The sequence below is a fragment of the Cebus imitator genome, unplaced genomic scaffold (assembly GCF_001604975.1).
Source record: "Cebus imitator isolate Cc_AM_T3 unplaced genomic scaffold, Cebus_imitator-1.0 Scaffold599, whole genome shotgun sequence".
Classification (NCBI taxonomy): Eukaryota; Metazoa; Chordata; class Mammalia; order Primates; family Cebidae; genus Cebus; species Cebus imitator.
The window spans coordinates 646,532-661,225 of record NW_016107914.1 but is presented as its reverse complement, the minus strand read 5'-3'; the positions used below and the strand labels follow the sequence as shown (position 1 = coordinate 661,225).

The 14,694-nt window shown below is 54.5% G+C and overlaps 1 protein-coding gene across 6 annotated transcripts in view; it reads left to right on the top strand.

The window, feature by feature from the left end:
* ATP2B3 (ATPase plasma membrane Ca2+ transporting 3) overlaps nucleotides 1–8,982 on the top strand; it is a 60,248-nt gene extending 51,266 nt beyond the window's left edge. For 5 of the 6 annotated variants that reach the window (XM_017516643.2, XM_037734279.1, XM_017516645.2 and 2 more), the window contains one exon: nucleotides 8,290–8,982. In XM_017516643.2, coding sequence (XP_017372132.1) covers nucleotides 8,290–8,610 — 321 coding nt within the window. In that variant the 3' untranslated portion in view covers nucleotides 8,611–8,982. The remainder of the gene's footprint in view (nucleotides 1–8,289) is intronic. The other variant, XM_017516644.2, reaches the window with a different exon arrangement.
* Nucleotides 8,983–14,694: the final 5,712 nt, after the last annotated feature.

The following is a 14,694-nucleotide window of genomic DNA, read 5'->3' as shown; positions in this document are numbered from 1 at the left end:
ACACACACACACACGCACACTCCTCCAAGCCACAGGTCACGCTCATCACGGGGCCACCTACCCGGGTCACAAATATTGGCCGACACCATGGTGGTTGGGCTGAAAAGCAGCCAGCATCCCCAGTGCCCTAGATGTGGGCCCAGAGGGGCCTCACCACCACTCCACCTAAGAGGCCAACAGGAGGCTCCGCCAAGTCAGTTAATGACAGAAATGGTTCGTGGCCTCCCAGCACCTTCCTTCCTGGGAGCTGAGGGGCAGCTTGGGGCATGGCTGTGCCCCTGCCTCCCTCCCCCTTGACTTCCTCCATATGTTGCTTTGCCATCTTTCTCTGTGCTTCCTGTCTGTCTGTCCATCTGCCCATTTGTTGAGTTAAGGGGAAGGCAGCCACCATGGCCCCACTCTACGCGTTCCTCGAGCCTTCTCCACAGCTCTGCCCTCATCCCACCCCAGGGCCAGCTCCTCGCCCCTCTCCAGGTCCAGCCCAGCCCTGCAGTGGGGCCTGCTGTCTCTTCTCCCTCTGGATTCCTCCACTTCTTCCCCTGGGGCGGCCTCTCTCTCCTCTCTTCCTTGGCTCCTAGCACTTCCTTCCTGCCTTCATCCCGTGGCCATCTGTCCCCCTCCTCCCCACCTCTGGAGCCTGGCAGTGCTGGGTAAGTACAGTGGGAGAGATGCCACCCCTCCTGCTGTTCACAAGCTATTCCATGGGGGCCCTAAGTGGCAGATAGCCATAGGAGGGCAGCTGTCCCTTGCACACTGTGTGCTTCAGCAGAAGGCGGGTGGCAGGGCCCTCTGAAGGGGGTGCTGCTGTAAAGTCACAGGAGTCCTGATGTCCCGCCCGACAAAGGCCAGCCTAAAAGGCCCATCCCAGCTGAACATCAGTACCCCACAAAGGACTCTGCCGTGGAGGAAGATGCTGGCTAGGGACCTGGCAACACGAAGGACGTGCCTGCTTCTGGAAGCCACCCGCCAAAACCACCTCCCGCCAAAACCGCCTCCTGACAAAACCGCCTCCCGCCATCATTACGGTGCAGTGGATTGGTTTAGAACTCAGAACCCAACCCCCACTCCACGCCTCAAGGACCCCAAGACATCACCAAGCCCGGTATCCTCATCCTAGAAATCAGGGGAAGGAGGGGCAGCCAGGCCCGGCAGAGTGGGGACTAGCACCAGCGCCCACCCTCTCCTTGGGACTTCCTGGTGGATGGGAGATGCTCTGAAGGCCGTGACAGAGCTCCCCTAGACAAGAGGGCTGCCCCTACTAGGCCTGCAGGGTCTTCGAGTCACGTGGTTTCCCGTCTTTGCCGGCTCCAGGCCAGGCTACCTTTCAGCCCACCGGGAGTCTGGGGCCTTCCTGGGCACTGGTGCTGCCTCCATCCAAAGCCTTTCCCACGAAGGACCTCAGGCCCTCCAGGGAAAAGGGCCAGGGGTTGGTACCATGACATCCCCTCACTCTGTGCCCCTGGGGCCAATGCAGGAAGCAGCAAGAGGGTGACTAGGATCGCTGGGGCTCAGGGCTCACACATTCCAGCCCTCCCCACCCTGTCTAGCCTCCCACGCTTTTGCTGCTTCCGGACTCAGGAGTCCCAACACAGGCACGCCCCTCCTCTGCCTGCATTGTCAGACCGCACCAGCCATGACCTCACTCCCGGCTTCCGGACAGCCTCCAGTGCCCCTCGCCTGCCCAGCCTGCCCACCCACACCATGCCCCAACCACACACACCGAGGCCACTGCATCCCTTTCCCGATGGGGTGTCCATATTCGAGAGAGCTGGCCAGAGAGGGGGGTTCAGCCACTGGGGTCTGCTAAGGGCAGCAGGCCCAGGGGGCTGCGTGTCAGCCCCCAGGAGGGACTGTAGGGTGCAGGTCATTTGGAAAGGCCTGCCAAAGCCACTCGAGAGGTCTTTTATGTCTGTTTTCCACTGGGAAGCACAGACACACCCCGGCCATGCATCCTTCCTGCAGCACCCACACCGGGCCTGTGTGAGATGCTTGCTGTTGGAGTGGCTCATGAGATGGCAAAGGAGCAGGGGTTGGGCAGTGGGCCATGAGTTTGGTCTCATGTGGCCACAGGGGGTCTCTGAGGGCCGTTTAGTTCTAGTTAATCACGCTGGAAACAGATCACAGCAGATGCTTTGTTTTATTGGCTTTTGCAACAAGAAAACCTGTGGCCAAAGGGGCCACATCGGGCCATGTGAGTCCCAGGCTTTCCTTGAACACTCCTTTCCAGGGCCCAGGGTGACATGCACTCCACACTCGCAACCCCATAACGGAAGGAGTCTTGTTTTCTGGAGTTTGCTCCATTCTCAGGAAGGTCATGTGCTTTGAGCCAAGCCTCCCTCCCTGGCTTCTGGGAGCAGTGCGCTGTAGTCTGCCTCCATGCTGGAAACAGTAGCAGTCCTCCCCAAGAGCCTGTCCTGCCCCAGGTTTTCCTGGGCTCTACCACAGGGGAATGCCCTTCCAGGCAATTCTTAAAGTAGACACCAGAACGCAGCCTAGGGCAGACCCCAGAACCTCTGGTCCAAGGCACTCCCCATCAGTCCGACCACCCGACAGGCCTGGGATTCGCCGTGCCCAGGTCAGTTCAGCTGCTCAGTGCTGATGTCAGGAGCACAGATCGAGGCTCACACAGTCCAGGGCATGCGTGTGTACACTCATGGTGGGAAGTAATTTTCCTGAAACTGGCCAGCTGCGAGCAGTTCTGGCCTGCCAGCACTCGCAGACCCATGTCTGTTGTTTCCATTCTTTGGTTCAATTCTTTGGGGAAAGAGCCAGCTGTGGAGTTTGCATTTTCATTTTTCCTAATTCGAGCATGTGACATCCTCCTGGGGGAGAAAGGGGCCTTCCCCTTGCTCTTCCTCCACGTAGAAAAGCAAGACCAAAGCCATCTTCTCATCAGTGCTCAGGCTATCTGAGCTTGGCTTCTCATTGCCCGAGCTGATTGATGGTTCGTATCACTACAAGCTTTTGAGGACACCTTTGTGTCGCTTTCAAGTTGTGATTCACCCTCATGCCTACAGGGGTTGTTTTGGGCCTGAAACCCTAAAGTTCCTGGCGAGCAGCTCCCCATGGGTCTCCCTGGCTGCTGTGCTCAGAATCTGCTCTCAATTCAAAGCTCAGATGCCTGGGGAGCTGACAGGTCCCTGACTCCAAAGGAAGGTTCTGGACCAGTGTTTGTTGCCGAGCAGTGGACAGGCAGGGCGATTGAGACTGAGCAGAGAGTATGGGGCCCCCGGGCCCGTGGGTGCCCAGCACAGCGGCAGCAGGATGGGGTTTGTTTCCGCTTGAGGAATTAGAAGGAAGAGTGAGAAGGTGGCAGGCACAGCTTCTGCGGTTTCTTTTGTCACTGTGGTTCGGGAGCCTTTGCTTGACTGTTGTCTCTTCCTTTCCTTTTTTCCACTCTTCTCGGAAGGGCAGGTGTCCCCAGGCCTTTGCTTGTCTCCCTGCTTCCCCGGCCCTTCTCCACCCTCACCCTCCTCCGCAGCCCTGCACTGCCAACTCCATCACTTGAAGGCTAAGCAGGGACACATCTCCCCATGCACGTGGCAGGCACCTTCACTCCAACCGGCCAGTAGTGGCATTGCACATGGCACTCTACACCCACAACCCTTCCGCTTTGGCTCAGTGTGGCCAGGGATGGGCCTTGTCCATCTGCAGCGTTACTCGCCCTGTGTAAGGCTCAGAACTGCTCATCCACGCAGATCAGGAACCTGGGCCCAGCCAACAGCACCCGGTGTGTGTCCTCTGGGCAGCCTCTCTAAGGACGGGTACTTGAGCTAAGTTCAGAGGAAGGAAGCCCAGCCAGGCAGCAGAAAGGGCAGGAGTCATTGCTCCGGGGAGCCCCTGCTTGGGACGTTAAGGAATAGCTCCAGCCAGCTGGGCATCACGGAGTGGGTGGAAAGCTGTGGGGAGGGCTGAAGCCAGCACAGAAGACTGGTGCCAGGCCGTGTGGGCCCCAGACATTCAGCCCTGTCTGCTGAGACCCTGCTGGGTGCAGCGACCCAGACAGACAGACCCCTGCCCCAGGGAGATTCTCTTCCGGTGAAAGGAAGGAGAAGAAGTGGGCACCGGGCTGCGGAGGAGCAAAGGCCGCGAGGTGGGATGTGCTGGACGCTGAGGGGTGAAAGAGGGCAGAGCTACAGAGGCCGGGGCAGGCCCCAAGGGCCACAGCCAGTGGAGGGTTTCCAGTGGGGAAGACCAAACATGTTCTGGCTTTTGTACCGCCATGCTAAGGGCAGGGAGGGGTGGGGATGGCGTTTGAAAGGAGCTGCGTGGCTGGGGCCAGGGGGTCGGGCCTGCTAAGTTTGAGACTTGGCTTATACACCCAAGTCTGGAGCTGGAGCCGAGAGGCTGTTAGTCATCAGGTGGAATGGAAGGCTGAGGGCCAGAAGAGAGCACATAGACCCAGAGGAGGGGTCCTCGGGTGTCAGGGGATGGGAGAGGAGGAAGGCTGGAGGACTGTGGGGAACACAGAAGTGTGACAGAGGGAGACTGCAGGAGGGCACGAGGCGCGGACACGCAGTGGGGAGCCGCCGTGCCTCACCCAGATGAGGTGGGGAGTCCCCCAGCCCAAGCTGACCCTCCTCAGCCTTCGCGGATGCCTTGGCCATACCCCTAGGGCCATCTTTCCTGAGAGTGCTTTCATTTCTTTTCTTTTTAAATTGTCCTGCAGTAAAACAGTCTTTGGGGGTTCCAGTTCAATGAATTTCCACACAGTCAGGACCTGGGCCAGTTCTGTTGCCTACTGGAAGGTTTGGAGCCAGATGGGGGAGCAACAGAGAGCTCGGCAGCCAGAGAGAGCTCAGAAACTCCATCTGGAGAAGGGACAGGCAGGATGGAGGGCTCTGCTGCTGGGGGACCCCAGGCAGGACATAGCAGCAGCACTGGAGGTGGGGAGAGTTGGATGTGGAAGATGCTTCTCAGTTAGGGTCAGTCCCACAGGACACACGGATGTCTGGCAATTGGGTCAGGGGGTCAAAGTACTGCTAAGGTTTGGCCAGAGCCCTGCACCGGGATGGGAAGGCTGCTGGCGGCACTGATAAGAGTCCTCCTCGGGCCTCCCGCAATTTGAGAGGTCCCTTAGGTATCTGAGGGTGGACACCTGGGAGGCAGCCAGGACGGAAGTCTGGCAGTCTGGGAAAAGGTGGCGGTAATACAGCTGGCCTGATGGTCTGCAGACAGCTTTGACAGCCTTGGAGGCCGTGAGATTCCTCTGGGAGCAGTAGCGGTGGGTGAGGGGAGGGGAAGGCGGGTGTCCTGGGCTGGGAGCAGAGCAGGAGGTGGTGCAGGAGCCTAAAAAGATGGCAGGGGAGCCCAAGCTGGGGGAAGGAGGCCCGGGGCCATGGGGCATCCTTGAGCACCAGGTAGGAGTCCAGCCCTCTGGATGGACCTCTCTTAGAAACGTTTGCTGCTTTCCATTGAACCAATCTCCCAGAAATTGACTGCATCCTTCAGTGTTGGCTGAGCTGAAAACACTCCATAAGACCAATGCCGAAACATTGTTTAATAGTTCAGGATTCGAATCCAGGGAACACAGAGCCTGGAGAAAGCTGCTCACTGTCAGCTGTAACAGACTCACCTGGACACCAGCCAAGCTTAGCACCCCCAACAGCCCTTCCACCCTGCAGCGGCTCACTCTGTCACTTGCACATTCCCCAAGGGTCTGCTGAGCAGCTGCTCTGGGCCAGGATCTGGTGTTAAGCAGCAAACAAGGCAGATGCCATCCAAGAAGGGCACACTGGAGCAGCAGAAGCCAGGCCTGGAAGGAAGGGCTGGCTCTGTGGCCTGGCTGCCCTTTGCTGAGTTAAGCCTGGTGCAGTGAGGCCCCTCAGTGAGGAAAAGGGTGTGGCCAAGGTCACCTGGTGCCAGCAACCTCACCCTACACAGCCCTGGGGTCGAGGCCTGCAGCTTTCTGTCCTTTCTGTGACTTGATGGGCATGGGCACCAGCTGGAGTAGGCGATGCCCCAGCTGCTTCCACACTACCATCTGTACCAGGAAAGGCCTAAAGAAAGACGCAACATCTGCACTGGCTGCGAAAACTGAATTCTGTTTCTTTTCATTAAAAATGTCAAATGATTCTCAATTTCTATGTTACTTCTAATTCAGACGGCAGTCCAGGGATAAAGGCCTCAGTGAAAAGAGCTGACCATCTGCCATCTGTCAGAGGTGGCTTTCCCAAATCCAGAGAAAATCCTAACCAGATTTCAGAGAAGGTGCTAGAAAATTCCAATTTTGTGGAGCTTTTTGTTCACTTTTTTTTATTTTAAATAGCAACCGGGTGGGGTATCTCACTCTGTTGCCCAGGCTGGTCTTGAACTTCTGGGCTCAAACGATCAGCCCACCTCAGCCTCCAGAAGTGCTGGATTACAGGCGTGGGCCACGGCACCCGGCCCTGGCTGACTTTTTGCACTGGAAAGGGGATGAGGTGGGCATTGTTTCAGTTGATTCAGGAGCACTGTGCCTGGTTAGCCCCAGGGTCCAGCCCCCGGAGGGCTCAAAGGAAGTCACCAAAGAGAGTGATTCATTGTCTAAACTAGGGGGTGGCTAACTCTTCCTGTACAGGGCCAGAGAGGAAATATTTTTAGCTTTCCAGGCCTGGTCTCTGCCGCCGTGACACAACTCTACCCTTACAGCATGAAACCTGAACCAGTAAAACTCTATTAACCAAAACTGGCAGAGAGCTGGGGTTAGCCCAGGAGCAAGCCCTGACAGCTTGTCTAAATCCAGAAAACCAAATTCTAGATAGAACCTTGGCACTGGAAATGCTTCAGAACTCCTGTGTCCACCCGCTCACATAGGGAGGGACAGGCAGGTGCTGGATGAACCCCAGGGTCCGCCTGGCAGCTTGGCGCTCCATCTGCTGCCCTCTATAGGGATGACAGTACAAGGTGGGCCAGCTACCATTGGTGGCTGGGCCAATGCTGGCCTGTGCAAGGCCAGGCAGAGGTCTCCCCATCAGCTCCTGGCTTCTAAAAGCAGGAGGGAGTCCAGGCTGCGAGGCAGCAGGGACTTGAGTGCATGAGGCAGGGTGGAGAAGCCGGAGGAAGGAAGGACTCATTCTTGTCTCAGCGCCCTGCTGGCCAGTCAGGAGGCTTCAGAGGTGCCGTGAACTCAGCTAAGCGTAGAGGCCCACTGCTAGGGGAGTCTGGGCATGGCAGGAGCTCTTTCCTGCCGGGGTAGGGGAGCGGCGGAGATGCAAGTTTCAGACTGTCTGACTGGGAAATGGAGGAGGACAAGGGAAAGGAGAGGCCAGAGGAGCAGGGACATCAGATTCAAGCAGACCCAATCAGACTCGGGGGCTATGAGGAGGCCGCAGAGGCATCTGAGCAGAGACGGGCTTCAGTGGGTGCAAATCCAAAGTGTGGCCATTCTTGATCTCAGAGTTCTGGGTAATGTGGCCAGAGCGAAGAAGTATGGACAGAGAGGAGGAGGGACAGGGCCAGGTCAGAGCTCTGGGGCACCCAGGGACATAAGAGAGCAGTGGAGGAGATGGAGCCAGAGCAGCTGGTGAGGTGGAAGAGGGCCCGGCAGGGGCAATGTCAGGAAGCCATGAGAAGTTTCCAGAAACAGGGATGATCAGCTGTGTTGAGTGACCTGAGGGATAGAATAAGACAAAGATAGAGAAGTGGCCAGTGGACTTAGCCACAGGGAGACTCTGGGCATGGCAGGTCCCAGCTCTGGCCATGGGAGCTGGGAATGGAGGCCGGGTCCCTGAAGGAAGACCCATTAGAGAAAGGCGGGCGGTGCCCATAAGCTGGGGCCTTGCTCATACCAGAAGCTACTTCGGACTTTCTGGTAAGATCGAGAAGAGAGCCCCTCATCAGCGTTCTCTCCTGTTCAACTCATCTTTCTTTTCTACCAAATTGGAATTCAGATTGGGCAGAGACCCCAGAGGCTACCAAAGCCAGTAGTCCCCCCAGGACAGGGAATTGGGAGGTTGCAGCCCAAAGCCTAGTGCAGCACTCTTGAGTTCCAGAATATCTGCCCAGCTCAGCCTACAGAAAGCCACAGCCACCTTTTCCTGCATGTGAATCGGTTGACCAGACCAAGGCCCCCAACTGAAAACCCTTCCCAAAGCCAGGCAGAGCAGCCTCCAAATGTCCAAACGGGTGGACATTTCTCATGCCATGACCCCCAGCCATTGATGTGGGTGGAACTTGCCAGCACCAGCCGGCCACTGACTATCTCTTTCCTTCCTTCTTCCTTCCTTCCACCTTTCCTCTCCTTTCCCTTCCTTTCCCTTCCTTTCTTCCCTCTCTGCTCACACTCTGTCCCTCCGCCTCCCACTCCAGATCCGGGTGGTGAAAGCGTTCCGTAGCTCACTCTATGAAGGCCTGGAGAAACCAGAATCCAAGACCTCCATTCACAACTTCATGGCCACGCCTGAGTTTCTGATCAACGACTATACCCACAACATCCCGCTCATCGATGACACGGACGTGGACGAGAACGAGGAGCGCCTCCGGGCCCCCCCGCCCCCGTCCCCCAACCAGAACAACAACGCCATAGACAGCGGCATCTACCTGACCACGCATGTCACCAAGTCAGCTACCTCTTCAGTGTCTCCCTCCAGTCCCGGGAGCTCGCTCCACAGCGTGGAGACGGCCCTCTAATGAGAACTTGTCTCAGCACATGCACACATGCACACTCGGGCTCACACGCAGTCACACGCACACACGCACGCACACACAGATAGCGACCCGCACACCTGCAAAACGGGGAAACAACTAAGGTTGCTGAAGAACCTTCTGGCAGGGCATTTGCGAGAAGCCAAATCCATTCAACAAGGGTGCAGCCTGCCACAGCCTGCTCACTAGGACGGAGGAAGAGGAGGACAGGGAGGAGGAGAAGGAGGAAGAGCAAGACAAGAAGGGGGAGGAGAAGGTTCTTCATCCAAAGGAGGAAGGAGAAGTAGAGGGTGCGAAGAGCTGAGTTCCCCACCTTTTTTCTATTGATGCTTCTTTTTTAACGAACTACAGTTCCCCCGCTTGTTTGCCGTTTGGGCTGTGCGGCGGGCAGGGGCTGGTTTGGGTTTATTGGGAGCTTTTGTTGCACCCATTCAGGAGAAATCAGATCAACATATTCATGCAAAAAAAAAGTTGAGTGCTCTGCAGGGCTGTGAAGGGTGCCACCCGAGGGCGCCGCCTGCAAGCGTCCCTGCAGTCACAAAGCAACCCGTCCCTGGCAAAAACTAGGCACATCTGCAGTGTGCATGTGTGTGTGCGCGTGCACATATATGTATGTGTGTGGATCTGTACACATGCACATATATATGACCAGATGCATACTTCCATAAGGAACTATTTATTGGCATGATATTTACATTCCTCTTATCAGGCATTTTCATTTGGAAATTTTATTATTGAATGTAGTAAGGTTTTTTTCAGAGAACTAGACTGCAAGAATATCTGGTCAATCCATTTTCATCCCTCGTCATCCACTCCCACCCTTTGCTCCTGCCCTCTGCCCGGCCCTACTGAGATTCCCGAGGAGAAGGCAGAGAGGGGATGCTCCAGGTCCGGAGCACTGAGACCCCTGCCAGAGAGGAGAAAACCCTTTCAATGGAAGTTCTTACCTAAAAGGAAAACACCAAAGTATTGATGAGAAGGAGCCCTTCAGTTAGTGAAAGGGAAGTTTTGTTTTCAGCTTTCTTTGGTTTCTCCAATTCCACGTCCTTCATCCTGGCCACTCCCCCAACTTCAAGAGCACGAAGCACTCTTGGAGGTGCGGGTCCTGCCCAGAGTCCAGGGAGCAGCCCCAGCTGAGCACAGGTCCGAGGGGCCAGGTGCAGGGCCAAGAGTTCAAAAGAAACCAATGGAGGGAGACGGGCCCTCAGAAGCCCAGAGGAGCTGGCGGTGGGAGAATGACAGCAGGGATGCGGCCACAGTTCAGACCCTGTCCCCTCGGCACCCGGATGGACTCCCACTGTTTGCTCTAGCAAATGCTGAGGAGTGCTCAGTAGACCACCTCAGTGTCTGCTGTTACACCAGAGGCGCCACCACCAAAGCACTCTTTCCACCCTACTCTTCACGTCCAGAGGCCAAGCTTCAGCCATGAAGGCGTGGATTTGTGGCTGAGCACCAGGTCCTGACGGGAGCTTATCCTGGCAGTGTGGGCACCTGGCGGCCCAAGCCTCAGTTTCCCCCAGATGAGCAATTACTTGGGAGGGAAGTACAGAGAAGGCAGAGGGAGGAAAGAGGGGCCTGACTTTTGGCACCCTCCTGAGGAAGCCCGTAGGTCCACAAAGGCACACCCACAGTGACACCCACAATGACACCATGGAGGACCCTTGCCCTCGCACTTGCAGCTGTCACGTTTTGCAGGGAGGTGGTTGGGCCTGGGGCTCAGCCGCTGGGAGACAGCTGGAAGCTGAGGGACAGAGGTCGGAATGGAAGCCACCGACGTGGGCTGGCACCTTTGGGAGGCTTGTCTCACCTCCACTGTCCCCACTATTACCATTAATGCCATGTCACCCCTGAGTAGTAGAAGTCAAATCTCGGGCAAAAGAATTTCAGTTAGAAAAGAAAACCCCTCTTGAAAATGCAAGCTGCACATAACTAAAAGCCATCCTTTTTTCCTAAAGGGCACACTGAGAATGTTACCCATTTGTAAACTGCTCCCTGATGTCCTTGTTGAAACGACAGTAAGAAAAAGGATCTTTGTGTTCGTCAACGAGAAATAAAATTCGAGACATTGAAATTGCAGAAGATGAGGCGTGTGCTGCTGCACTCACGGGCTTCTCATTCTCTGTTGTAGACACACCGATAGGACCAATGGCCAATAGCTATTAAAAGCAAACCCTCACTGCTGCTGTAGAAAGTTGCCTATGTAAATTTCGACTGTTCAGTCCCTAGGTCACCTTTGTGCTGGGCTGTGGGGTTCAGAAATGAGGCATCATCTTCAGGCCGGGGCCCTGTCTCACTGGGAAGCCCCTCCTTATAAAGCATTGTATTACCTGGAATGGCTTGGTCAACTGTGTTGAGTTCATAAATATGTTTTACATTTTTATCTGCCTGTTATAAAGATGAACAAAAAATCTCAATGAGAAAGATCACAGATGCATAATAATTTAAACTCTGTAGTTGAATTTCCTAAGTTAAAGAATAGACCAAAATTTCTGTGTGTATAAAAAAAAAAATGAAAGTCTCCTATATCCTGGTCTGGATAACATGTGTTATTTATTATTTGGGGAATTCCTGTGTGGAACAAAACAAAGGTGTCTTCATGCTGTTTTAACAGAGCTGGAGAAGCCACAGGCAGAAGGGGGTTTCCCCTGGGTGTGCAGCAGGCTGGCTGGATGCTAGGGTGCTACGCTCCCGGGCGGAGGCGCTCCAGCTGCTGCAGGAGTCAGGGCTGTCCGGACTCCAAAGGCCCTGTAGCAGCAGCGCGGCAGCTCAGGCCAGTAATCCCAGCACTTTGGGAAGCTGAGGCGGAAGGATCCCTTGGGCGCAGGACTCTGAGACTCCCTGACACACATTGCGCACTCCTCACTTCTTTTATTGTGGCAAAATACACATCTCGTAAAACACACCACGCTCACCATGTTTAAGTGTGCGTCCCGGGCATAAGCACACTCCTGTGCTGTGCAGCCATCTCCGCCATCCAGCCGCAGAACCTGTTCATCTTCCCCAGCTGAAGTTCTGGCCCCGTTCAGCCCAACTCCCCACCCCTCAGCCCCGGCACCCGCCCTTCCTTCTACTGTCTGTCTCTATGGATTTGACCACTCTAGGCCCCTCATAGAAGTGGAATCCTGTAGTATTTGCCCTTCTGTGGCAGCATGGAGTCCACAGGGGTCATCTACGTTGGAGTGTGTGCCAGAATTTCCTTTTGAAGGTGAATCCTACTCCATTGTCTGGATATACCGCATTTTGCTTATGCAATCAGCTATCCCTGGACAAAGAAAGCACAGCTGGGCTCGGGGAGGGGGAGTGGGCATGCCACTTACACGCGGAGACAGGCAAGACCCTGAATGTCCAGGAGCGTCTGTATTTATTGGGTATAGGTTAGGGGGCAGGGTAGTGAGTGAGGTCAACTTAAGGATAGTGATGGGGTCAAGATAATCACATGAGCAATAAACAAGGGGCCCACCCGCATGAGGCCACCTAGGCTGGGAGGCGGGCCGTGCGCAGTGAGGAGGGTGCAGTGTACTCTCTTATCTAGGGGCAGGCAGCATCTAAGGAATTCTATAGGAGAATGCTTTGAGTCAGCACAGTAGCTAAAGAGCTGACAGGGTACACAGCCACCTGCTGGCAGCTTCCAGTGATTTCTATAGGATGATGCTTTGAGTCAGTACCTAGCAGCAGCGCTGACAAGGTATACAGCCACCTAGGAATGATTATACCGGAGGAGTTTAAAGCCCTGGGACGCTCGAGAGCTTGCCAACCTGAGGCCAGCTTTCCACAAGAACTGGACGCAAGGTACTGCGACTCCTTTTCAGGAGGAGTGACTTGCTCCAAGCCTGCCACACAGCCAGTATCTTTATAATACTGAACGCTGCCGCCTGGGCCAGCCTGCTATGTAGTGCATGCCCTTTGAGGCAGAGGCACTACCGCCTGGGCCATAGATTCTTGTCCTGGTATAACTGTTTTTCCCTTAAATCATGCTCCGCACTGTGTCTGCGCTAGACATTCCTCCGACTATAAGCAAGATATGATTATGTATGTATAGCTGCCTACTCCTTCGTTCATGCTCTGTACCGTGTCTGCTCTAGGTATCTCCGACTATGAACTAAGATATAATTTTGAATATCTATAATATGGAAATAACTGAGTGGTAGGATATTCTTTAGGCACTAACTGTTCCGACTATAAACTAATACATGATTATATAGTATAAAGGACTATATAAAGGAAATAGCTGAGTAGTAACACTATAAGCTAAGATATGCTTCAGGCACTAACTGTGCCGGGGATCTGCTTAGCTCTCCTTCCTCGGTGCCCAGATGGGGGGTTGCCCACACACATGCTGCATCCCTGAACAACTGCACCTGTGCATGCCCACGCCCCATGGTCCCACCCTAGCTTGAGCCTGGGAGAGCCAGGAAGGCAATCCTGTAGCCAAGACCTGCTGATAGCCACCCTGGCGATGTCGGTAAGACCACAGCCCCACACTTCATTGGATTTCTCTTTCCCGTCTCAAGTTGGCAGCACCAGAAGATGCATTTTCCAGGAATGCTGCCAAGAGAGGAGAAAAATGGCTTCAAATTTACCCAAAGCAGCAGAGTCCATGCTTCTAAAACCGGCGAAAAGACAAATCAGGCCGGGTACAGTGGTTCATGCCTGTAATCCAACACTTAGGGAGGCCGAGGCAGGTGGATCACCTGAGGTCAGGAGTTCAAGACCAGCCTGGCCAACATGGTGAAACCCCATCTCTACTAAAAACACAAATATTAGCTGGGTGTGGTGGCACACACCTGTAATCCCAGCTACTTGGGAGGCGAAGGCAGTAGAATCGCTTGAACCCGGGAGGCGGAGGTCGCAGTGAGCTGAGATCACATCACTGCACTCCAGCCTGAGTGACAGAGTGAGATTCTGTCTGAAAAAAAAAAAAAAAAAAAAAAATGGAAAACAGCAGGCAGAAGAATCGCGGCATGCTCTTGCTGCATTGGTGTCCAAGTGCATTCTGAACAATAAAGATGAGCCAAAGTCCATGCCAAGACAGCTAGCTTTTCATGGAGAGACATCCCGCTATCCCAAAAGAATTGCAAATCCGTGTCTGTGAATTCCGTGTCTACCAGCTTCTGCTATCGAACATGACACCGGTACCATGGGGGAAAATCGGTGCTCAGTGAAACAGCTTGGAGCGAGGAAGTCCCCCAACAGCTGAACCCTGGGAGTAAAGGCTTGTGCAAGGGTCTCGGGGAGGGCCGTTCACAGCAACAGAAACTTCTCTCACAGTTCTGAAGGCCAGAAGTCCAAAATCAAGGCCTTCAGGGGACACTCTGTTCCAGGGCCTCCTCTTAGCTTTGGGCATTGCCAGCGTCCTCAGAGTTCCTTGGTTGTAGATGCCTTGCTCCAACCTCTGCCTCTGTCGTCGTGTGGCTTTTCTCCCACGTCTGTGTCTCCCTGTGCCTGTCTGCCTGTGTCTCTCCTCCTCTTTTTTTCCATAGCTGAATTAAGATGCTTCATTCTCACCCACAGCACAATTCAATGCACGCAGGAGGCTCTGTTAGGCTCCAGAAGCTGTTTCCGGCTTGCAATTCTGTCACCTCAGAGTCCTTTCTTTCTGGAGGTTCAGATGGGAAAATAGTTGCTCTTATATGCTTACAGTGACACCTATAGTGTCCCCTGGACTTCCAGAGGTGAACACGAAGCACGTGACCCTATCTGGAATCACTGGGCACGAATTTTCTCCACCACAATGATTACCTGTTATTTCAAGCAACTACTATGTTCCCTATTGCTTTGACATTTTAACATTCCAGACCAGGCATGGTGGCTCGCGCCTGTAATCCCAGCACTTTGGGAAGCCAAGGTGAGAAGATTGCTTGAGTCTAGGCATTTGAGACCAGCCTGGGCGACATAGCAAGGCCTCATCTCTACTAAAAATAAAAAATGAAATTAGCCGGGCATGGTGGTACACACCTGTAGTCCCAGCTACTCAGGAGGCTGAGGTGGGAGAGTTGAATGAGCCCAGGAAATCAAGGCTGTGGTGAGCCATGATTGCAAAAGAAAAGAAAAAAAGAAGGGAGAGTGAGG